The sequence below is a fragment of the Hippopotamus amphibius genome, chromosome 6 (assembly GCF_030028045.1).
Source record: "Hippopotamus amphibius kiboko isolate mHipAmp2 chromosome 6, mHipAmp2.hap2, whole genome shotgun sequence".
NCBI lineage: Eukaryota > Metazoa > Chordata > Mammalia > Artiodactyla > Hippopotamidae > Hippopotamus > Hippopotamus amphibius.
Genome location: NC_080191.1, coordinates 71,381,090 through 71,405,542, shown reverse-complemented (window position 1 = coordinate 71,405,542; position 24,453 = coordinate 71,381,090). Strand labels below are relative to the sequence as shown.

Genomic DNA, 24,453 nt, shown 5'->3' with positions numbered 1-24,453 from the left:
CCACCACAAAAAGCATGTTTCCAGGAAAGCACAATTTACCGTTTTCCTATATATGCCCCACATTTAGCAAAACTAGGCTAGCTATTGTTTCCCAAGCTCACCCGTAATTTTTCACCTTTGCTCACACCTTCACATGTCTAACTCACCCATCTCTAGGGTTTTGTTGATCCATCCTCTCCTTGTTGCCTGATTAATTCCTAACCATCATCCACCAACCCTAGCCAAACAAACAGGCATGGAAGTGAATTAATATAAATTAGAATATAAACATTTTAGATAGACTCCATTAAAAATGATGTGTTCCAGAAATTTATTTAAATATCTGAGTTTTTGAATTTAAAACACATTCTTTTTTTTTTTTTTACTTTTTATTTTATATTGGAGTATAGCTGATTAACAGTGTTGTGTTAATTTCAGATATACAGCAAAGTGATTCAGTTAAACTTATACATGCACCTATTCTTTTTCAAATTCTTTTCTCATTTAGGTTGTTACATAATACTGAGCAGAGTTCCCTATGCTATGCAGTAGCACCTTGTTGGTTATCCATTTTAAATATAGTAGTGTGTACAAGAACACATTTTCTTTTAAATAATTTTATAAATAGTAATGTTTTTATATGTAAAGTTTTATAACACTTTTATGAATAAAAATAAACTCAAATCAGTGTGAAAACACTTTTGAATCAAAATTTACCACTAAACAGTACTACTAGTATTAATTGAACTACAGTGTATACTATAGTTTCTCTAGAAAAATACATTATGTGTTCAGACTTGGTTCTCAAAACCCACTTCCTCTGGTCTCCCTACTCCACCCCCTGGTGTTTATAAGAGGGCAGGAAATTCAAGGACTAATAGTCTCTGCCTTTGGTGAGTTCAAAGTCTGAAAGAACTTAATTTTAAGAAGTGATTTCTAAAAGATAACAATGAAAGATTGCCTAATATATCTGGATATTTACCTCTAAATCTTTCTTTCCATTATTTAAAAACAATACTTGAGGGCCATTTTTGTATTTAGCTATAAATAGAGTTCCATTTTAATTCTTATAAAGAATATTTAGTAAAAAAACTACCAATCTCCTTTAAACTGAGCTATGCCCAGGATAACCATATAATTTATTGCCCAAACTAGGGCTCTTTGAGGGGGAAAGGGAGCATAATTATTACCCTGGGACCCCAAGAATGTACCTGGTACCTGGTGGCCCACATAAATGCTGAGACCATAAGCAGATAGCACTCTGGGCCTAGGCAGCTGTGCTCTGTTCTTTTTTTTCTTTTCTTTTTTTTTTAAATTGAAGTATAGTTGGTTTACAATGTTGTGTTAATTTCTGCTATGTAGCAGAGTGATTCAGTTATACACATGTATGTATGTTTATTTTTTCATGTGCTTTTCCATTATTATTTATTACAGGATATTGAATATAGTCCCCCATGCTATACAGTAGGACCTTGTTGTTTACCCATTCTCTATATAATAGTTTGCATCTGCTAATCCCAAACTCCCAATCCATCCCTTGGCTGAAGTCCATTTTTAATACAACAACATTGGTGGGGGTAGAGGGAGATTCAGCACATGTAAATAAAGTCCCTAAAGAAAGGAAAAGCTTCTTTAGAACAGATCTTATAAATCTGTTAATACTGCATATTGACATGAAATCTTACAATTTATATTATCATCACCAAATTATAAGAACTAATTTTTCTATTCTCTTCTATGCAAAATTAAAGAGACCTTATTTGCAGTCGTAAGAAGTTTATGCTTTAGTAGTATTGCCCTTATCAGCAGGATAAAGCTGTTTAATGTTTTTTTAACAGTTTAGTTTCACAACAGTCATGTGATAGCAGAGTCTGTGTGGAGGGAAGGGGAGTGGAGGGAAGGGTGGTGAGAATACTGCCATCTGGCAGATCAGCTGTAGGTTTAAAAAAAAAAAAAAGGTAAGAAAGAAAATTCTCAGATAGAATCCACACAACTGGGGATTATTGTGAATAAACCCACCAAGACACCAGTTGCCCAGGTTTCTACATGGGGCAGTTTGCTAAGTAATGAGACCATTAACCCAGGAGGGGAACAAGGGAGAAGTCCTTTAAAAACAGATTGAGTTGGAGACCTTCCTTGGCCATCACCTCCCCTGAGATGGAGATTGTAACCATACAAGGTTAAGAATTCATCAGATACTTGATTAACAACTCCTGCGCTTCTTCAGGGCCACCAGGCCACTAGTTATCTGATTGGCGGGCACCATGCCTGAGACTGAGGTTAATGTTCTCGTATTTTTAACCCCCAAACTCCTTATTTTGTTTATGAAGCAGAAAACTTTACATTGTTTATAATGAAACTCCAGAAAGTTAAAGACAGTAGGCTTTCACCTGAAGTGTCCACAGCAGCTGTGGAAAGAGGAATTAGAACAGTCCTATTTGTTTTTTTTCTTAACATTTTAGGCAATAATATGAAGGCTGTCCTATGCAGTTATTTTTTCATTATTAACTCTCAGTCATATAAAAATTCACTACCATTTACTGCAAAACTCTTCTTCCTGAACAAAGCTCTAGCCTTGCTTTTACTTCAGAAATCATTCTGAGGTCCTCTGGCTTTCATCCACCCCAGTTCCCTCATAAAACATCTCTTCCATTTTTCTATTCCTTAAAATACATTTGGGTCTCTTTTTCTAAGAACAGTTGAGAAAAAGAAGAGACAGCCGAAACGTGTGCTTCAGAAGCAGCGAAGCAGTGTTTGCAAGTTTTCCTGTTAATCTGCAGGCCTTTACTTTTGAGTAGGAGATGAAAGGTCCGATGTGGGAGCAAGGATCCTTTTGCTGCCTTTTAAAGTTTTATTAAGAGACAAGAGCTAAGGTTACTTTTCTCAGTTTGTTTCAAACTTCCCTTAAATGCTGCTTGGAGGTGCAGCTCTAAAATTTTTCAGCTCACGGAACCCAAGTTAGATCTGAAACCATGCACCTCTGATTAGGACTTGAACCCGAATGCCAGGACTCAAACCCAGCCTAAACCCAGATTGGGACTTGAACCCACGAGACCAGGACTCAAACCCAGCCAAAACCCACGATCTTCCAGCTGAGATCGCACACCTGGTTTCAGGACTTAATGAAGCTCAGATTCTTGATGTCTCATCACAGAAAGAATTCAGTGAGAGACAGTGATAGGTAAGAAGTTTATTTAGAGATTTATTTAGAGAGAAACACACTTTACAGACAGAGTGTGGACCATCTCAGAAGGTGAAAAAGGCACCAGGGTATGGGGGTTGTCAGTCTTTATAAGGGTGAGTGATTTCATAGGCTAATGAGTGGGCAGAGCATTCCAGAATTGGGCCGCCACCCACTTTTTTTTTGGGGGGGGGTTGTATTTTTTTTTTCATTTTATTTATTTATTTATTATTTTTTGGGGGGTACACCAAGTTCAGTCATCTGTTTTTATATACATATCCCCGTATTCCCTCCCTCCCTCGACGCCCCCCCCAACCCTCCCCGTCCCAGTCCTCTAAGGCATCTTCCATCCTCGAGTTGAACTCCCTTTGTTATACAACTACTTCCCACTGGCTATCTATTTTACAGTTGGTAGTATATATATGTCTGTGCTACTCTCTCACTTCGTCTCAGCTTCCCCTTCACCCCCCGCCCCCTCCCAAACCTCGAGTTCTCCAGTCCATTCTCTGCATCTGCGTCCTTGTTCTTGTCACTGAGTTCATCAGTACCAGTTTTAGATTCCGTATATGTGAGTTAGCATACAATATTTGTCTTTCTCTTTCTGACTTACTTCACTCTGTATGACAGATTATAGGTCTATCCACCTCATGACATATAGCTCCATCTCATCCCTTTTTATAGCTGAGTAATATTCCATTGTATATATATGCCACATCTTCTTTATCCATTCATTTGTTGATGGGCATTTAGGTTGCTTCCATGTCCTGGCTATTGTAAATAGTGCTGCAATAAACATTATGGTACAGGTTTCTTTTGGGATTATGCTTTTCTTTGGGTATATGCCCAGTAGTGGGATTACTGGATCATATGGTAGTTCTATTTGTAGTTTTTTAAGGAACCTCCAAATTGTTTTCCATAGTGGCTGTACCAACTTACATTCCCACCAACAGTGCAGGAGAGTTCCCTTTTCTCCACACCCTCTCCAACATTTGTTGTTTCCAGATTTTGTGATGATGGCCATTCTGATCAGTGTGAGGTGATACCTCATTGTGGCTTTGACTTGCATTTCTCTGATGATGAGTGATGTTGAGCATCTTTTCATGTGTTTGTTAGCCATCTGTATGTCTTCTTTGGAGAAATGTCTGTTTAGGTCTTCTGCCCATTTGTGGATTGGGTTATTTGCTTTTTTGGTATTAAGCTTCATGAGCTGCTTGTATATTTTGAAGGTTAATCCTTTGTCCATTGTTTCATAGGCCACTATTTTTTCCCATTCTGAGGGTTGCCTTCTAGTCTTGTTTATGGTTTCTTTTGCTGTGCAAAAGCTTCTAAGTTTCATGAGGTCCCATTCATTTATTCTTGATTTTATTTCCATGATTCTAGGAGGTGGGTCCAAAAGGATCTTGCTTTGATGGATGTCATAGAGTGTTCTGCCTATGTTTTCCTCTAGGAGTTTTATAGTGTCTGGCCTTACATGTAGGTCTTTAATCCATTTGGAGTTTATTTTTGTGTATGGTGTTAGGAAGTGTTCTAATTTCATTCTTTTACATGTTGCTGTCCAGTTTTCCCAACACCACTTATTGAAGAGGCTGTCTTTTTTCCATTGTATATTCGTGCCTCCCTTGTCAAAGATAAGGTGCCCATATGTGTTTGGGCTTACTTCTGAGTTCTCTATTCTAGTCCATTGATCTTCCTTTCTATTTTTGTGCCAGTACCATACTGTCTTGATCACTATGGCCTTGTAGTATAGTTTGAAGTCAGGAAGCCTGATTCCACCAACTCCATTTTTCCTTCTCAAGATTGCTTTGGCTATTCAGGGTCTTTTGCGTTTCCATACAAATCGTAAGATTTCTTGCTCTAGTTCTGTGAAAAATGCCATTGGTAATTTGATCGGGATTGCATTGAATCTGTAAATTGCTTTGGGTAGTACAGACATTTTCACGATGTTGATTCTTCCAATCCAGGAACATGGTATGTCCCGCCATCTGTTTGTGTCGTCTTTGATTTCTTTCAGCAATGTCTTAAAGTTTTCTGCATACAGATCTTTTGCCTCCTTAGGCAGGTTTATTCCTAGGTATTTTATTCTTTTTGTTGCAGTGGTGAATGGGAGAGTTTCCTTAATTTCTCTTTCTGCTCTTCCTTTGTTCCTGTATAGGAATGCAAGAGATTTCTGTGCATTAATTTTGTATCCTGCTACTTTACTAAACTCATCAATTAGTGCTAGCAGTTTTCTGGTAGAGTCTTTAGGGTTTTCTATGTATAATATCATGTCATCTGCAAAGAGTGACAATTTTACTTCCTCTTTTCCAATTTGCATTCCTTTTATTTCTTTTTCTTCTCTGATTGCTGTGGCTAAAACTTCCAAAACTATGTTGAATAATAATGGTGAGAGTGGACACCCTTGTCTTGTTCCTGTTCTTAGAGGGAATTCTTTCAGTTTTTCCCCATTTAGAATGATGTGGGCTTTTGGTTTCTCATATATGGCTTTTATTATGTTGAGGTAATTTCCTTCCGTGCCCATTTTCTGGAGAGCTTTTATCATAAATGGATGTTGAACTTTGTCAAAAGCTTTTTCTGCATCTATTGAGATGATCATATGGTTTTCATCCTTCAATTTGTTGATATGATGTATCACGTTGATTGATTTGCATATATTGAAGAATCCTTGCATCCCAGGGATAAACCCCACTTGATCATGGTGTATGATTTTTTTAATGTGCTGTTGGAGTCTGTTAGCTAGTATTTTGTTGAGGATTTTTGCATCTATATTCATCAGTGATATTGGTCTGTAATTTTCTTTTTTTGTGACATCGTTGCCTGGTTTTGGTATCAGGGTGATGGTGGCCTCATAGAATGAGTTTGGGAGTGTTCCGCCTTCTGCAATATTTTGGAAGAGTTTGAGAAGGATAGGTGTTAGCTCTTCTCGAAATGTTTGATAGGATTCGCCCATGAACCCATCTGGTCCTGGGCTTTTGTGTGTTGGGAGATTTTTAATCACTGCCTCAATTTCCATACTTGTGATTGGTCTGTTCATAGTTTCTATTTCTTCCTGGTTCAGTCTTGGAAGATTGTATTTTTCTAAGAATGTATCCATTTCTTCCAGGTTATCCAATTGATTGGCATATAGTTGCTTGTAGTAGTCTCTCATGATCTTTTGTATTTCTGAGGTGTCTGTTGTTACTTCTGCTTTTTCATTTCTAATTCTGTTGATTTGCATCTTCTCCCTTTTTTTCTTGATGAGTCTGGCTAATGGTTTATCAATTTTGTTAATCTTCTCAAAGAACCAGCTTTTAGTTTTATTAATCTTTGCTATTGCTTCCTTCCTTTCTCTTTCATTTATTTCTGCTCTGATCTTTATGATTTCTTTCCTTCTGCTCACTTTGGGGTTTTTTTGTTCTTCTTTTTCTAATTGTTTTAGGTGTAAGGTTAGGTTGTTTATTCGATATTGTTCTTGTTTCTTAAGGTAGGACTGTATTGCTATAAACTTCCCTCTTAGAACTGCTTTTGCTGGGTCCCATAGGTTTTGGGTTGTTGTGTTTTCATTGTTGTTTGTTTCTAGATATTTTTTGATTTCCTCTTTGATTTCTGTAGTGATTTCTTGGTTGTTTAATAGTGAACTGTTTAGCCTCCATGTGTTTGTATTTTTTGCAGTTTTTTTCCTGTAATTGATATCTAGTCTCATGGCGTTGTGGTCTGAGAAGATGCTTGGTATGATTTCAATTTTCTTGAATTTGCCAAGGATTGATTTGTGACCCAAGATGTGATCTATCCTGGAAAATGTTCTGTGTGCACTTGAGTTGAAAGTGTATTCTGTCGTTTTTAGATGGAATGTCTTGTAAATATCAATTAAGTCAAGATGGTCTAATGTGTCATTTAAAGCTTGTGTGTCTTTATTTTCTGTTTGGATGATGTGTCCATTGATGTAAGTGGGGTGTTCAAATCTCCCACTATTATTGTGTTTCTGTCGATGTCCCCTTTTATAGTTGTTAGCATTTGCCTTATGTATTGAGGTGCTCCTATGTTGGGGGCATAGGTATTTACCATTGTGATATGTTCTTCTTGAATGGATCCTTTGATCATTAGGTAGTGTCCTTCCTTGTCTCTTTTAATAGTCTTTACTTTAAAATCTAATTTGTCTGATATTAGTATTGCTACTCCAGCTTTCTTTTGGCTTGCCTTTGCGTGGAATATCTTTTTCCATCCCTTTACTTTCAGTCTATATGTATCCCTTGGTCTGAAGTGGGTTTCTTGTAGGCAGCATAGAGAAGGGTCTTGTTTTTGTATCCATTCAGCCAGTCTGTGTCTTTTGGTTGCAGCATTTAATCCATTTACATTTAAGGTGATTATTGACATGTGTGTTCCAATTACCATTTTCTGAATTGTTTTGGGTTTGTATTTGTAGGTGTTTTCCTTTTCTTGTGTTTCCTACTTAGAGAAGTTCCTTTAGCACTTGTAGTAAGGCTGGTTTGGTGGTGCTGAATTCTCTTAACTTTGCTTGTCTGGAAAGCTTTTGATTTCTCCCTCAAATCTGAATGAGATTCTTGCTGGGTAGAGTATTCTTGGCTGTAGGTTTCTCTCTTTCAGGACTTTCAGTATATCCTGCCATTCCCTTCTGGCCTGCAGAGTTTCTGTAGAAAGGTCAGCTGTTATCTTTATGGGTTTTCCCTTTTATTTGTTGCTTTTCTCCTGCTGCTTTTAATATTTTTTCTTTGTGTTTAATTGTCGTTAGTTTGATTAATATGTGCCTTGGTGTATTTCTCCTTGGGTTTATTCTGTATGGGACTCTCTGTGCTTCTTGGACTTGGTTCATTATTTCCTTTCCCATGTTGGGGAAGTTTTCCACTATAACCTCTTCAAATATTTTCTCAGACCCTTTCTTGTTTTCTTCTTCTTCTGGGATGCCTATAATTCGAATGTTGGTACGTTTAATGTTATCACTGAGGTCTCTGAGACTGTCTTCTATTATTTTTATTCTTTTTTCTTTTTCCTGCTCTGTGGCATTTATTTCCCCCATTCTGTCTTCCAACTCACTTATTCGTTCTTCTGCCTCAGTCATTCTGCTGGTTATAGCATCTAGAGTATTTTTAATTTCAGTTATTTTGTTATCCATTGCTGTTTACTTTTCTGAGTTCTTATGAACTGTTTCTTGTACTTTCTCTATTTTGTTATCGAGATTTTGTATCATTTTTACTATCATGACTCTAAATTCTTTTTCAGGCATTTTTCCTATTTCCTCTTCATTTATTTGGTCTTGTGGGTTTTTTTCCTGCTCCTTTGCCTGCTTGGTGTTTCTTTGTTTCCTCATAGTAGTCCAGACTTTTGGGGTTGCTTGTCCTGCTGATAGAGGTGTTTATAGAAGACTGTCCAAGCCTCAGACTAATGTCCAAGTGTTGGGTTAAACAAATACTAAGTCTAGGAAACACATACATGTATAAGACACACAATTCCTGAATCCATTAGGACATAATGCTCTGGAAAGACCTGACAGAACCCCAGTGTGCTATCAGATATTCAAAGAGAACCCCAACAGAAATTGACAACTGAAACAGAACAAATCAGAGACAAAAGCAAAAGCAAACAAACAAACAAATAACACCCTACACATACAAACACTAATCCAGGGAGATTTTGTAAGCTAGAATCAAATATAGAAAAGAGCTAGAGTACCACCAGACAGAATGGAGATTCTCAGAATGAAATTAGACAGTTGTACTAAGAACTAAGATAAAGACAAAAACCTAATATTAAATACCAAGGTGGTGCGTCATCTGGAGAATGGAGCAAGGAGTCTGAGCAGATCAATAATGTTGCTTATAAGTATGTTCAGATAAAATAAACTAAAAATGGATGGAAGAAAGGGGAACAGAAGAGTGTAGTGTGATTGGAAATGTGCAAATAAAAAGAAAGGGATAGAAATGTATAAAAGATAGGGATGAAAGGAAAGTATGAGAGATATATTGTCTGTACTACCAAAAACTTAGCTAGAAATAGAAGTATATAAAAAGGCAAAAAAATAAAAATAGAATTAAAAATAGCATTAAAAAATTGTTATAAAACTTGTAGATCCCTTAGGACTAAGATCGTAATTAATAAAGGAAAAAAAAATCCAGACCTGATCCCAGAATGGACCAGTTCAATAGGATTGATACTAATATTTCTGTTTCCTTAGAGTCTCAGCTGTAAGTGTCCTGCTCGAGTGCCTTGGGTTTTTTTGCGTTATTCTGTGACCAGCAGAGGTTCCTTTATTGTTCGTCTGTAAGCATCGGTGTGTGGAGAGGGAGAGGGTACTATAGTGGCTCCTTCCCCTGGGAGTGAGTGAGCAGTGGTGCACTGTTGTTTCAGTCAGGCTTGGAGGTGCCTGTTGCAGAGGGACTCCGGTGGCTCAGGTGTAAACAGAAAGTCTCACAGTTGGACCTCTCTCGGGGTTTTTTTTTCTCTCGGCAGTCTCCTTGCTGCTGGAGTTCCAAGGGGTTTTAACCCAGCTCCGCCCGAGTGCCTGAGGGTGCTTGTTATCCCTGAGCGCCTTAGGTGGCCCACAGGGCTTCTCTCCACTGCCCACTGCAGGCACCTCGAGAGAGAGAGGCTATGCCCGTGGCTCCTCCCCCCCGCCCGTGAGCCTGCAGCCTCCAGCCGCCATCATGGCCAGGCAGCTCTCAGGGGCCAGCACTCCTCGCCACGGACCTCTTCCCTCCTCTCCTCTCGGTCCATCACCTTACTGGCAACAGTTTTCCTCACCCTGAACCAGCTCTCTGGTTCCCACGCTCCCACTCCCGGACCCTCTGTTCACCTGTGAATCAATGTCTCGGTCCAGGAATGCTGAGCTGCAGTGCGGGCCCTCCGTATGTTTCTCACTCCCTCCCTTCTGCCACAGCTCTGCCGCTTCACCCTCTTTGAGCCATCGTAGATGCCTCCCTACCGATTATGTCGGGATCCTTGCAGTCCTTTCTGGTGTCCGAGGTCGTCTGCTGGTGTTCAGCTGGTTCTCTGTGGGAATTATTGCGTCCTTCAGTGCATTCCCAATGCATCTGTGGAGAGGGATGCATTCTATGTCCCTCTGCTTCGCCGCCATCTTTTTTCTGTCGCCACCTACTTTTTGATCCTCTCGGTCAGCTTTGGGACTGTCATGGCGCCTGGAAGTTGACGTGTCCACCGTCTTGGACCCATTTGGGTCTAATCAGTTTATGTTACGTCTTTGGGCTATGTCATTGTTTCAAAGGTTATGTCCTGCTCCCTTCCCTCCTGTTTCAGATCTAAAAACTTTAGATCAGGACTGGTATATCGTTTTGGCCATTAAGAGGGTTACTCATTCCTAGTTTTGAGCACAACAGACCTGTTAAGTTTCCATCAGACAAACTAGGAATGAAGGTACTTGCAGCTCAGAAATCTGTGCCTTTTGCCGGAGGCCACAGAATCCACAGTCTCCTCCTAAAAGCAACTAATCTTTATATGCCTATAGTTGAAACATTTTGTTGAGTGTTGAAAAAGAAAATGGTTTTTAAAACCATAGGATAAATAATATTGAGGGAGTAAATTATTATTAAGAGAATCTATTTGAACAAAATGATAAACTTAGACTTTTTAAAATTTTTTGACCCATTTATTTGGTCAGGAATATCTGCAGGTTCATTTTATTTTGATAACTAGTTAAAAACCTTTTTTCTTTCACAGCCTTAAGTCCTAATAATACAATTTTTATAAATAATGCAATTATTATTGTATGGTACAATTCTGATAAATTGTATCATAAATGATACAGTTCCAGTAAATGATACAATTCTGGGTCTGGTGAAGAGCCTACCACCTAGCCTGTTGAAATGATGAGCAGAGTGAATCTGAAATATAATACTTCTGTTGTAGGGGAGGAAAAATCACTTTCCATCTATCCTTCTGAGTTCTTAGTAGAGATTCCTGTAATAAAAGACATATTAACAAGAGAAAAACAGAATTTTATTAACATGTATACCTCATATATACATGGGCAACACCCAGGGGAAAAAATGAGTAACTCCCCAAGGTGGCCCAAGCCCCTGGCTTAAATACCATCTTCAGTTAAAGACAAAAGAGAGAAGGTGTGGGGTAGCCAGTTAAACGTGAGGATACCAGGAAAGGCAGGGTCATCAAAGGTGCGATTTGTTATGTGGATTTAAGTCAGTACTCCTTTGATAAGATTCTCGTGTGATTTAGTCATCCTTTTCTTCCTGGTACAGAGAGGGAGACACCCTTACAAGTGCAGGTTCCCTTTAGAAATCTAACTGTCCCTTAAAAAAGTTCAATTTCTACTGTTTTCAGAGCTTCTCCTGTGTCTGCTGTTCTTCAAAATAGTCAGCTCAGAATAATCCTATGCCAAAGAAACATATGGGGAGAGAGGGGATATTCTTCTACCCTTCAGTATTTTCTTTCTTTTAAAAAATTTTTGAGATAAATTTATATAACCTTAAATTCACTGCTTTCACAACTTTAAAGTGTATAATTCAGTGATTTTTAGTATATTTTTGATGTTGTAAAACCATCACCATTTTCTAATTCCAGAATATCCCCATCACCCCAAAGAAGGAGCACAGTCTTTCTCAATATTCCCCTTCCCTATCCCATCACATCCAAAAATTTACTGTCTCTATGGATTTGCCTATTCTGGATTTTTAACATAAACAGAATCGTACACTATGGTGCCTTTTGTGCCTCGCTCCTTTTATTTAGCATAATGTTTTCAAGGTTGACCTGTGTGGTAACATGTATCAGTGCTTCATTTTTTCATGGCTGACTATTCTATTGTTTGGATATACCACATTTTGTTTATTCATTGAATGGAATTGCTGGGACTTGTGTGATTCTGTTGAGCTTTGGAGGAAATGTGAAAGTTTTCCACAGCAGCTGCATCATCTTATGTTTCCACCAGCAGTGCAAAGGTTTTCAATTGTGGTTTTCATATTCATTTCCTTAATGACTGATGATCTTCAGAATCATTTCACGTGCGTATTGGCCATTCGTATATCTTTTTTCAGAGAAATGTCTATTCACATTCTTCACCCATTTTATAATTGGGTTGTCTTTTTATTGTTGAGTTCTAAGAGATCTTTATTATGCTGGATACTAGATGCTTATCAGATACATAACTTGCAAATATTTTTTCCCATTCTGTAAGTTGTCTTTTCATTTTCTTGGTAGTATCTTTTAACACATGAAGTTTTTAATTCTGATAAGTTCCAATTTGTTATTATTGTTGCTTGTGCTTTTGGTGTCAGATTTAAGAAACCATTGCCTAATCCAAAGTCTTAAAGATTTACACCCAGATTCCTTCTAAGAATTGTAAAGTTTTATCTGTTACATTAGATTTTTGATCTATTTTAGGCTCATTTTCATATGTGCTATGAGATAGGGGTCCAGATTCTTTGTGTTGCATATGGAAATCCAGTTAATCCCAGAACTGTGTGTTGAAAAGACTGTTTTTTCTTCATTTATTGGTCTTGGCATTCTTCTCAAAAATCAACTGACCACAGATGTATAGATTTATTTCCAGACTCTTTATTTTGTTGTATTGATCTGTATCTTTTCTTATGCCAGTACCACAGTGTTTTGGTCAGTGTAGCTTAGTAGTAAGTTTTGAAACCAGAAAGCATGAGTCCTCCAAATTTGTTCTTGTTTTACAAAATTGTTATGGCTATCCTGGGCCCCTTGCATTTCCATATAAATTTTAGGTTCAGATTGTTCAGTTTTTCAAAAGAAGCAGTTGAAATTTTGATAGGGTTTGCACTAAATCTGCAAAGCAAACTAGAAATATTGCTATCTTAACAATATTAAGTCTTCCAATCCATGAACAGAGGACATCTTTCTATTTATGTCTTCTTTCATTTCTTTAACAGTGTTTCATAGTTGTCAGTGTACAAGTCTTATACTCTCTTGTTAAATTTATTTCTAAGTATGTTATTTGTAATGCTATTGTAAATTAAATTATTTTTATAATTGCATTTTTTATTGTTCATTGCTAGTGTAAGGTGAATGCCATATTGACTTTCATATATTGATTTTGTATCTTCCAACTTTCCTGAACTTGTTTATTAACTCTGATAGTTTTTGTGTGTGTGGATTCTTTAGGATTTTCTATATATAAGATCATATCATCTACAAATACAGTTTCGTTTCTTCCTTTCGTATTTGGGTGCTGTTTGTTTCTTTTTCCTGCCTAATTGCCCTGTCTAGACCTTCTAGTACATCTTTATCTTGTTCTTAGGGAGAAACCTTTCAGTCATTCAGCATTAAGTGCAGTGTTAGCTATGAGTTATTTGCAGATGCCCTGTATCAGATTGAGGAAATCCCCTTCTATTCTTAGTTTATTTAGTGTTGTTTGTCATTAAAGGATGTTGAATTTTGTGAAATGCTTTTTCTGCATCTACTGAGATGATCATTTTTTAAAATATTGTATTAATGTGACATATTACAAGGTTGATTGAGCCAACCTTGCATTCCTGGGGTAAATCTCACTTGCTCATGGTGTGTAATTCTTTTAATATGCTGCTGGATGTAGTATGTTGGTATTTTGTTGAGAGTTTTTGTATCAATGTTTGTAAAGGATTTGGTTTGTAGTTTTCTTTTCTTGTGATGTCCTTGTCTGACTTCGGTGTCACGGTAATACTGGCATCAAAGAATGGTTAGAAAATGTTCCCCTTCTGCTTCTTTGTGGGGGGGTAGCTAGAGAAGGATTCATATTAATCCTTCTTTATACATTTAATAGAATTGACCAGCAAAGCCATCAGGTTTTGGACTTCTCTGTGGTAGAAGGTTTGTGATGACTGATTCAGTCTCTTTACTTGCTCTGCATCTATTTAGATTTTCTATTTCTTCTTGAATCAGTTTTGGTAGTTTGTGTCTTTCTAGAAATTTGATCATTTCATCGAGACTGCGACTGTTTTAGCATGTAATTTCTTACAATATTTCCTCATGATTCTTTTTATTTCTATAAGGTTGGTAGTAATATCTCCACTTCCTTTCCTGATTTTGGTCATTTAAGTTTCTCTTTCTTTCTTGGTTTGTCTACCTGAAAGTTTGTTAATTTTATTGATCTCTTCGAAGAACCAACTTTTGGTTTCTTCTATTTCCTCTTTTGTTTTCCCATTCTCTATTTCATTTTTCTCTTATCTAATCATTATTGTTTCCTCTCTGCTCACTTTGGAATTAGTCCTTCTTTTTTCTAGTTCCTTATGGTGGAAGTTTATGTTATTGATTTGAGATCTTTCTCCTGCATATGGGGCTGTATGTTCTTTGCATGCCTCATAATTTTTTGTTGAAGCCTGGACACTTTGAATATTATAATATGGCAGCTCTGGAAATCATGTTCTACCCCCTCCCCAAGGTTTGTTGTTGCTACTTTTTTTGTTGTTTTGCTACTTTGGTAGCAAAGGTTGTTGATGTGTTTGTTTTGTCCTTTAGCTAAGTGGCCAGCTAATGATTAGACAGATACTGCATAAACTCCTGGAACCAAAAATATCTCCCAGCCTTTGCAGCGGAGCTCCGAATGTGTGTTAGGCATGACTTCAAACTACTGCTTGCTTAAAGCCTCAAAGTCAGCCCAGAAACATCGCAAGTCTTTCCTGAGCCTGTGCACAGCCCTGGGCATGTGTATGGCTGTCTAAACTCCCAGGAGGCTGTCTGGGTTTTTCAGACCCTTAATCCTCAAAGCATCTCATTCTCCAGACTTTTCCTTCTGAGCGTTTTGTTTAGCTTGCTCTTTGCCCTGACTGATATCCACTGCCTGATACAGCAACAACTGAAAAATTTGCTTTAAAGTATTTTCCACAAATGTCTTCAGGTAACAGATTTAGCATTAGGTGATTTCCCTGTTTGGCAAGACAAAGACAAGTCTTTTGAGCCAATGTTTCCAGGGTGCCACCTAGACAAGCAACAAGGCAAAGCAAATAATTAAAATATATTCTGCTCCTTGTGGTACCATTACTGGGAATGTGTGCTGTTATTTTCAAGGCTGCAGCTGAACTGGAGAACAGTGGCTAGAACCAGGATATGTTAAAATGTCACAAAGCTCACTGTTCTTACCAAGATTCAGCTGATTTTTTTAAGTAAGTACTTTCTAGGTTGCTGCAAACTTTTAGTTAGTTTCCAGAGTTCTAAAAAAGTTGATTTTGACAGTTTTTGCCTGTTCTTCCATTGCTTTTGTGAATAGGGAGACTCTTGGGGGTGCTTACACAACCATTTTTGACATCCCTATAGTATCTTCTTTTTCAATTAGGACTTTGTTCTAATGGTTAACTTAAATTTAACAGATTGTAGCAGGAGTAATTTTATGCATAAGGGAAACTGTATTAGGGGTTTTGGTGTGTGACTGAAAACTGTCAAATATGTGCCTGAAATGGGATATATATATGATATTATGTGCAGTCTTCTAAATGCTTCCTAAAACTTAGATTAGTTTTGGTCTTTGTGCAAATGTACAGCAGTCAAGTCAGAGAGAAGTCAATATATCACAGAAAAGAATAATATAAAAATGGGGGGAAAATGGAAACCAAGCATTAAAAACGTAAATGAAAGCTGAAAGCATTCCTCAGATTTCTAATTCAAAGCCTATTGGAGGATATAATGATAGGAAAAGAAAAGCTTAGAAAATTTTGACTTGTTTACAATGAGGGTGGTATAAGGAGGCAGAGAGGAAGCCCAGTGCTTGAGTATAAGCTGAGCCTAAATAAGTGAGCCCAAACAGCGCCATAACAGTGAACATCCAGTTAGTAACCTTCTTCATATCATTGGCATGGTGTTAGTGCCTTTTTTTTTTTTTAATTTAAAACTGAAATTTGAAATTTCTTTACATCTTTACACACACTTAAGGGCATGCATTTTAAAATTATATTCTGTCATTTTAAAACTATATTGGTTCTTTTTGTTTGTTGCTATTGTGTGTGTGTGTGTGTGTGTGTGTGTGTGTGTGTGTTTTATAGCAAGGAGCTGTACCTCCAGCCAGTTCAGTTCCTCCTGTTGCCGGGACCCCATCTGTTGGACAACCGGGAGCAGGATTTGGAATGGTGAGTGATGACCTGTCCTAAAAGTTTTAATTAATACTTCTAAGGCCTTCACCAAATCCCAGACTAACTATAGAATACAATTCTCCCCAAAATGCAGTAAAGTAAAATTTTAAAAGTTAAGTCATCTGCTTTAGACACTAAGTAGTCTACAGAGGACGTGATCGAGTCAGTTACAAGACACTTAAAATAAATTCTGCCATCAAAATAGTTTTTATAGTACACTGTTATATCATTTTTGGAGTACTATTTACCAAACACGTTCTTAGCTCAGTCATCAGTATCCACTTGTAATCACTACACTAGGGCTTTTCGCTTACCACTTTCATCGCTAGCAAGTTTTAGAGCCATTTTCCATAAAGAAACAAGTTTTCATCTCTTCAAGAACTGTGCTTCCAGAAGATGGATAAACAGCAACAAAGCCTGGTTGGGGTGAGGATGCCGTGTGGCCAGCCTGGCTTCTGCTGCACCTCAGTGATTCTCTGCCTTCTGCCAGCTTCCCAGCACCCATCGTTCAAAATTACGAATCATACTTCCTCCCAGGCCTGGATTCCTCAGGGGTTTTCGGAAACATGTTAAAGACATGAGTGTCAGGGCGTGGCTGACACTCACGCTGTGAACCGCTCTGCTTTTCAGCCTCCTGCGGGGCCGGGCCTGCCCGTGATGCCTCAGCAGCCCGTCATGTTTGCACAGCCCATGATGAGGCCACCCTTTGGAGCCGCAGCTGTGCCTGGCACGCAGGTCAGTTTTTAAATGTCCACAAAAGAATGACGTCAATCTATAAGTGCAAAACTGTCAGGCGACAAACTTTTTCATATGTTTTCACCCGATACAGTCTTCATATCTGATGCTTCAGAAGTAAAGGGAACATGGAAGACAGATGAGCAAGCGTGTGATGTTTGCAGGAAAATGATGGAAATAACTAACTGCCCTAAGGTCCCTCCATTCCTCTCCTACTTAATTCAGAATGGCTGCTGAGAACTACCAGGTGTTTGAAGTATCTAGGCATTTATTCCAGAAAAAATGAGTAGCTCTGATCCGTAATCTTATTATGTGTTCCCAGAGTTAGCCAAACTCAAGGTTAGGGACACAGTCCTCCAGGTTGCCAAGTTTGCCCAAGAGTAATGACACTAACTGCGGTGAGTTTGCCAAACTGCAGAGCCTGAGGGAGCAGTTCCCACAGGGCTGCCCTCACATCAGACCCTTCAGATCCCAAGGGCCACCCTCACGTCAGACCAGCTGCCTACAAATGTGAGGGTTCCCAGGACCATCCTCAGATGAGACAGTTTTCTAGAATAACTCATCCAACTCAGGGAAGCACTAACTTTACGATGACAGTTGTACTGTAGTAAAAAGATGCTAATCAGATCCAAAAGAAGAGATGCATAGAGTGAAGCCTGGGAGGGTCCCACACATGAAGCGTCCTTGTCATCAGGGATACATTACCCACCTTGGCATCAACATGTGAGGATACACATGCCATACTGCCAACCCAGCAAGCTTACCTGAGCTTCAGTGTGCAGAGTTCTTATTGAGGTTTCATTAGGTAGGAATGACTGATCTAATTCAACCACATGGGAAGTAATTCAGTCTCCAGCCTTCTTCCTTCCCTGAAGGTCAGGCTCATATCCTGTGGCCTGGAGACTTAACTGTCTATTACATGGTTGGTCTTTCTGGCATGGCTAGCTCCCCCACCCTGTGTCATCTTGTTAGCATAAATTATCAGGTGTGATTCCAGGAACCCACCCTGAATAACAAAGACATTCCTATCACTCAAGAAATTCCAAGGGTTTAGAGGTTACCTGCCAGGTCCAGGACAAAGGGCAAATCTCTCTTTAGGTTAGGCCAAATTTCTCACTTCACAACAATCTGCTACCTTCATTTACGAAGATGCAAAATTATATGCACTTTGTTGAACTGTTTTGCTGCAAATAGCGATATTCATACTGATAAGTCACCCTTTCTTTATTCCTCTTATAAATTGCATAGCCAAAGTGAAGGTATGTGTAGAACCAAAGAGGTCACTGTGAGAAATTCATTTGGATGGAGGTAGAACGTTATAACTACTAGTACCATGCTGAGAAACCAAAACACATTGCTCAAATATATTTTAATGACATCAGTAAATGATTTCACTTCTATGATGTTTTTAATTTACCACCTGGGTATTTATATTGTCTCAGCCATAGGAATCCTACTGTGTACTTTAATCCCCTTTGCTTCCTTGAATCATCTCTGAATTCATTTTCTGTTCCCAAAATTTGCTTTCAGCTTCTTTACTTTAACCCTTCAAAAGCCGTACTGACCAGGAGAGAGAATGGTGGGTGTCCAAAGAGATGAATTTAAAATGTAAGAGACTCTAGCCTTCAAGGCCATAACTAAAGCACTGGCTTCGTGAGAAATTTTATATTCTGCTCGGAGACTAATGAACGCTGCTTAAAGTTGTTTGTGGGGAGTGGGGTGGTACTCAGGAAGGTTTTGAGTATAATAGTTGGGTTTAGATTTAATCTAGATATGTTTAAATTCTAAGAAAGATCTCATTTATTGTGAATGTTTCCTTGATAGTTAAATATATCCATGACTATGTACCACCTTTTTGGAAAAAAAAAGAAAGATGTTCCTATTTTTATGAACTTGGAAGGATGTTATTGAGATTTTTTAAAGTCTTGTTGTATTTGGTGTGCTGAAAGCTTTAGAAATAAATTAATACAATTGTATTATTTAAGGTAGTTTTCCTGTGTGATACCAGTGTTAAAGAGCATCAGTTTGTTTACTTAATTCAAAGAATGAAAATGAAAAACAGATGATATGATGAAAACACAGTATTTTCATCATTTAATTGAATTTATGGTAATTTAGGAAATGGTATGCTATACTTATACAATTTTTAGGTCCTATTCCTATATCAGAGAAGAAACATAGCTGATTATATACTAGATAAGAAAATAAACATGAGTTGGTAGCTTTGCAAAACAGAGCATTTTTTCATTAGTAATGTGTGGACTCTTCCACTATTACTCAGTTGGCTGGTATCACGATGTTGTCATAGCACCTAATTATTAATTAGGAGCCAATCCATGAGTTTCTTATCTTCCAAACAACTTTGACCCTTACGTTTATTTTTTCCTTGTCTTTCTGTGAAATACAATCATGGTTTTATAAATGGAAATTTGACTGATAGACTCAAAGGATACGTGTCAGTTACTGCTCTGTGTAGATTGCATGACCTTTTTCATGGCCTTGGAAGCCAACATTCCTGCAAAAGCCTGTTCCCAGAACTTATGTCTATCACATAATGAAATAATTTAGGTATTCATTAAACAGAAACAAGGTAAGTAAATTTTTTATTGCTTTTGCTGCAGTTTTAGTATGATTCTTCTCTATAGTCTGTAATAATTAGTTTTCTTTACAAGCTGGATAGGCAAGATTGAAATTAGCAACATTCATAACTAGGAGACTGTTTGTTCATGTGAAATAAACAGTGCCCCAAAACCTGACAGGTTTTCACTTAAAGTACTTTATATGAAATCCTAGTATATTTAGCTGATATTTTTAAGTAATTTCTTAAGTGACTTTCTGCAAGCTGTTTCCTTCCCATTTTTTCTTCACACTCACTCTCTAAGAAACGTCATTTGTAGTCCTTTGTTAGTTTAGTGGTACTAATAAAGTAAAAATCCTTTGAATAGAGAAATTGGGTTTTTTTTTTAAACTTTATATTCATAATGGCTTTAATGTGACTATTTTTTCACAACTTCCCTAACTAATACCCATATTGTTCTACCAGAGTCCTCAGATTTTACTTTGGCTAAATTCGATGTCAAAGAATTTCAAGAAAGCCAATATCCTTTGAAGTGTGTTTTATACATCCAAAATCTACAACAACACTGTGACTAAGTAGAACAAAGTAGATGTTGTAAACTTTTAGCCGTCTCATCTTCTGCATGTTTGTTTTCTGTGGTGTGTGCTCGGCCTAATGCTTATCTATCTCTCTGTTTGCTTTCTGTTTCCACTGTCTTGGGCTGGCTTTTCCCCCTCGTTAGCTTTCTCCAAGCCCTACACCTGCCACTCAGAGTCCCAAGAAACCTCCAGCAAAGGACCCATTAGCGGATCTTAACATCAAGGATTTCTTGTAAACAATTTAAGGTATCTAATATTGAGCTTTTCCTGTGAGCTTGTAATAATGACCTATGCAATGCTTAGCTATTTTATTAGGTGTAATATTTGTACTTCTGTGTTTTTAATACATGTATATAATAATAGTAATATGAATGTTTATGGCTTTTTAAATCAATATTGAAAGCTATCTTTAGCAGTGATTTTTTTTAATCTTGCTTAATTTATAAAACTAAGAGGGAGAGAAACCTCCAAATTGTCCCTACACTGGAAAGCACAGAGATTATAATGATAAAGCAAAAAGTTGCCCAGGCTACTTCGTAAATTAGAAAATTACCACTTCATTCCATGATGACCAGAATTTATAGAAAGGTAGCAATTATAATCTTTCATTTAGAAATTGTCTGAGCTACAATAATTGTAATTTTATTTTGTTTGTCTTATTTGGCCTCATTAAAGAAAGCCTGAGTTGTTACCCTTTGTATTTCTGCATTCAAGCCAAATTTTAAAGTTCTGACATTCTAGTTTTCAATTTCTAATGTCATTTATGAAATTACATTATGACTAATAGTGGACTTACAGAAGGAAATTGAATTAGGAAAACGGTTTATTATTAACCCCAGCACCTAACACAATGGGTAGTTTCTCAACAAATATTTGCTGAATGTCGGTGAACGGTAAAAATAATGCTTTTCATTTACATGGTACTTTTCGTATCCACTTGCTGACATTAACTCTTTTGACCATCTCTGTTGGAGATCAGACCCTGTGAGATAAACTAGCCACATACTTTTGTTTCCATTTCACAGCTAAATAGACTGTTCCTTGACATTAAATGATTCACCCAAGGTCCCACTGGAAGAACAGTAAGAGTGTCAAAGTTTTTGGACCCCCATGCAGTGTTATTTTTATTGTATATCTAATACCTGTGTTTTTTTTTAACTTTCTCTAATGCCTGCTAAGATTTTTGTGGATTCCTGCTTTAAGAATTTTTTCTTCATACAAAATTAATAATTTATCATTTTAAAGCTTGACACATCTCAGCCAAGTAATTCTCCTTGCACCCAACTTTTCTGTCCCTTTGGGTTGGGTTGGATTGGATTGGGCTAAGGTAGGCATCATGTAGGCATAAGGAGGACAATGAGCACTTATTTTTTAGCAGCTGAAGTTGCAGGAATGACCGAGGACACTGCAGGGAGCAGCCTTTTATCCACCTTTTATTCAGGAATATTGCTGTCAGCCTGTGCAGGAACTCTGATAAGTACCTGAAACAGATGCCTGAGACAGTCCCTGACCTCAGATATTCACAGTCAAAAGAGGGACAGACACAGACAATGTTATGAAGAAGAGTTACCCCCACAGCTAAACCTGAAGACCCCAGGAAAGTTTTTCTGGCAGAGGTAATGAAGCGTGGGAGATAGCCAGGGAGGACTTTGGGTCACCAGGGATGTCTCCCCTCTCTTCTGTTCTGTCACTTGTGCAACTGTTTAGTGGCTCCTTGAAGACCATAACTGAAAAGAACCAAAAAAAAAAGGGAGTCCCTGCCTTTCCCCCTTTTTTTCACTGTCCTTTTATTAAGGTTAGCTGTGCTTACTTGGTACTGAATATCTTGCTAAGATTTCCAAGTATCCAAATTGCAAAATTTTGCCAATAAGAGTGTTCTTATCTAAAATGAAGCTATACATTGAAAGTGGTTTGTTTTTTTTTTAATTCTTCCTGGGTGAAATTTTAAGCTTGTCATACAGAATTGTGAAAAGTGTATAAATGTGACTTTGGTAATACAAAAACCTTCTGTGTAAAGACTTTCATAGTAACGGCGAAGTAAAATTGCAAGAAAGGTAAAATGTTTGAGGAGTACGTAATATTGTCTTCTAATTCAAGTGCTTTTTTATCTTTACAGCTGCAATTTTTGTGACTGAATAGGAAAAAAATAATGTTTGGAGACTTCAAATAAGACTGATGCTCAGAGTTTCAAAGGGAGCCACCAGTACCAATCCCAATGCTTATTCATAACTTCTCTTCCAAAATGTGTAGCACAGCTGTGAAAGTGAACATTAGGAATGTGTACTACCTTAGCTGTTATCCCTACTCTCAAAAATTGTAATGTATGTGGGTTCTTTGTGTGTTGTACGATGTAAACAACGAATGGATGTTTCTAATGCCTTTAGTGCTTTTCTGGACCTCGCCCATGGACGGATGATGCAGCTGTTGTGTGGTGAGCCATTTGGAAAGACGTGTCTGTGTTTTTGAAGGTTTCAATGTATATATAACTTTTGGACAAACCTAAACTCTCCCCATAAATTCTCTTTTCTTCTGTATCTACGTTACGAACATAGTGTGATAATATCAGATAGTAAGGAAAACACTCTTAAATATGCAGAACTTTTTTCGGTGTGGAGTACACTTTTCCAATCACAGGAACTTCAACTGTCGTGGGAAATGTTTATTTTTGTGGCACTGTATATGTTAAGAAATTTTATTTTAAGAAACTGTAAAGGTTAACGTCCGTAACAAATATTTCTCCTCGAAGCTACCTGATCAAGAATGAAAAATCATATGGGAGGAATTCCATATTTAATCACAGCTATATTAAAATATATATTTTAGTTATATTTGACAGGTTTTGCATCTAAATTGACCTATTTGTTCATTCTTGATTCAATGCACTGAAAAGTTAAAGGGTCAGTTTCCGTCATGTCCATGAAAATGCAATTAGAAATGTGCTTATTTAAGTGATTATGAAGGCACCCCAAGGTATAGCTGTAATTTAAAGATTACTGCAGATATTTTTATTTTCTTGTGGGTTTTATGTACATCTGTTAATTTAGTATTTCTTTGTGTGTTCTGTAGACTAGTGTTCTTCCATCCCTCAACTGAGCTCAAAGTAGGTTTTGTTGTTCCATCGTGATTAGAATTTAAACTAAATCAGAGAATTGTATCCTTGACTGTACATACTGTATTCTTTAATTTTTAAGTTGTTGTCATATTGTCTGTGCTGATGGCTTGGCTTAAGATTTCGATGCATAAATGAGGTCACTGTTGATCAGTGTTGCTAGTGGCTTGGCAGTTCTTCGTTAAAGCATATTGGGTTTGGAAAGGTGTTTGCCTTTTTTTCAAATTATTCAATAGATGTATTGGTACCATTTAAAAGTGGTTGTATCTGAATTTACTGTGGGGATAACATACACTGTAATGGGGAAAAATTACCTAAAACCAATTTCAAAAATGGCTTTTCTTTGTATTTCAGTTTAAAAACCCAGTGCATGTACGCCCTCTGAGATGCAATAAACACCTTGAACAAAGAAAATGCAAACATAATCTTTCTCTCTCTGATTATTTTTTAGGGGAAAAAGTCTGTTTCAGATGACACACATTTCATATGCAGAATATTGCAAATGTTAAACCATTGAGGATGAGAAATGCAGTCTGAGCCAACATAATTTTGATTATTTTTCAATAACGTAAAGACAAGGATAAAAAGAACAATTTTAATCAGCTGTCATTAAACTTGGGACTCTGTGGCTACTGCCAAATAAACTGAAATTCCATATTCCAAAAAAAAAAAAAAAGGATGAACTTTCTTTTAAAATATGCAATTAAAACTGAGAAGAAGCGAGAGAGTAGCACAGACATATATATACTACCAACTGTAAAATAGTCAGTGGGAAGTTGTTGTATAACAAAGGGAGTCCAACTCGAGGATGGAAGATGCCTTAGAGGACTGGGGCTGGGAGGGTGGGGGGGACTCGAGGGGGGGGGGGGCGTCAAGGAAGGGAGGGAATATGGGGATATGTGTATAAAAACAGTTGATTGAACCTGGTGTACCCCCAAAAAAATAAAAAAAAAAAAATATGCAATTAAGTTGTTACAATAGTTTTACAAGAATTTTCTGTGGAAGTTGAAGAATTATGATTTTAGGTAATAGTTTACATACACGCTCACATGCACAAATACTCAGGCACGAAATCTAGATTAGCCAATTTTAGTAAAATTGGATCACTTGATGCCTAAATCTAGATTGTTAACAATGTTTCAAAAAGTAGTCTAATCTCAAATAGAAATATTTCTCAAATAGAAGCACATTTCTATTGCTAAAATTCTTTCCCTTAGTTACCTAGGATTTGTATGTCGAGAACTAACTCTCAGAAGCCAGTATCTGCT

At 37.4% G+C, this 24,453-nt stretch overlaps 1 protein-coding gene across 24 annotated transcripts in view; it reads left to right on the top strand.

Moving 5' to 3' along the window:
• Nucleotides 1-23,599, top strand: part of SNAP91 (synaptosome associated protein 91) — a 148,968-nt gene extending 125,369 nt beyond the window's left edge. For 22 of the 24 annotated variants that reach the window (XM_057738522.1, XM_057738521.1, XM_057738519.1 and 19 more), the window contains 3 exons: nucleotides 16,099-16,182; nucleotides 16,816-16,920; nucleotides 20,220-20,312. In XM_057738522.1, the coding sequence (XP_057594505.1) occupies nucleotides 16,099-16,182; nucleotides 16,816-16,920; nucleotides 20,220-20,312 (282 nt within the window). Of the gene's footprint in view, nucleotides 1-16,098; nucleotides 16,183-16,815; nucleotides 16,921-20,219; nucleotides 20,323-22,192 lie in introns of those variants that run through there. The other 2 variants (XM_057738498.1, XM_057738497.1) reach the window with 2 other exon arrangements.
• Nucleotides 23,600-24,453: the final 854 nt, after the last annotated feature.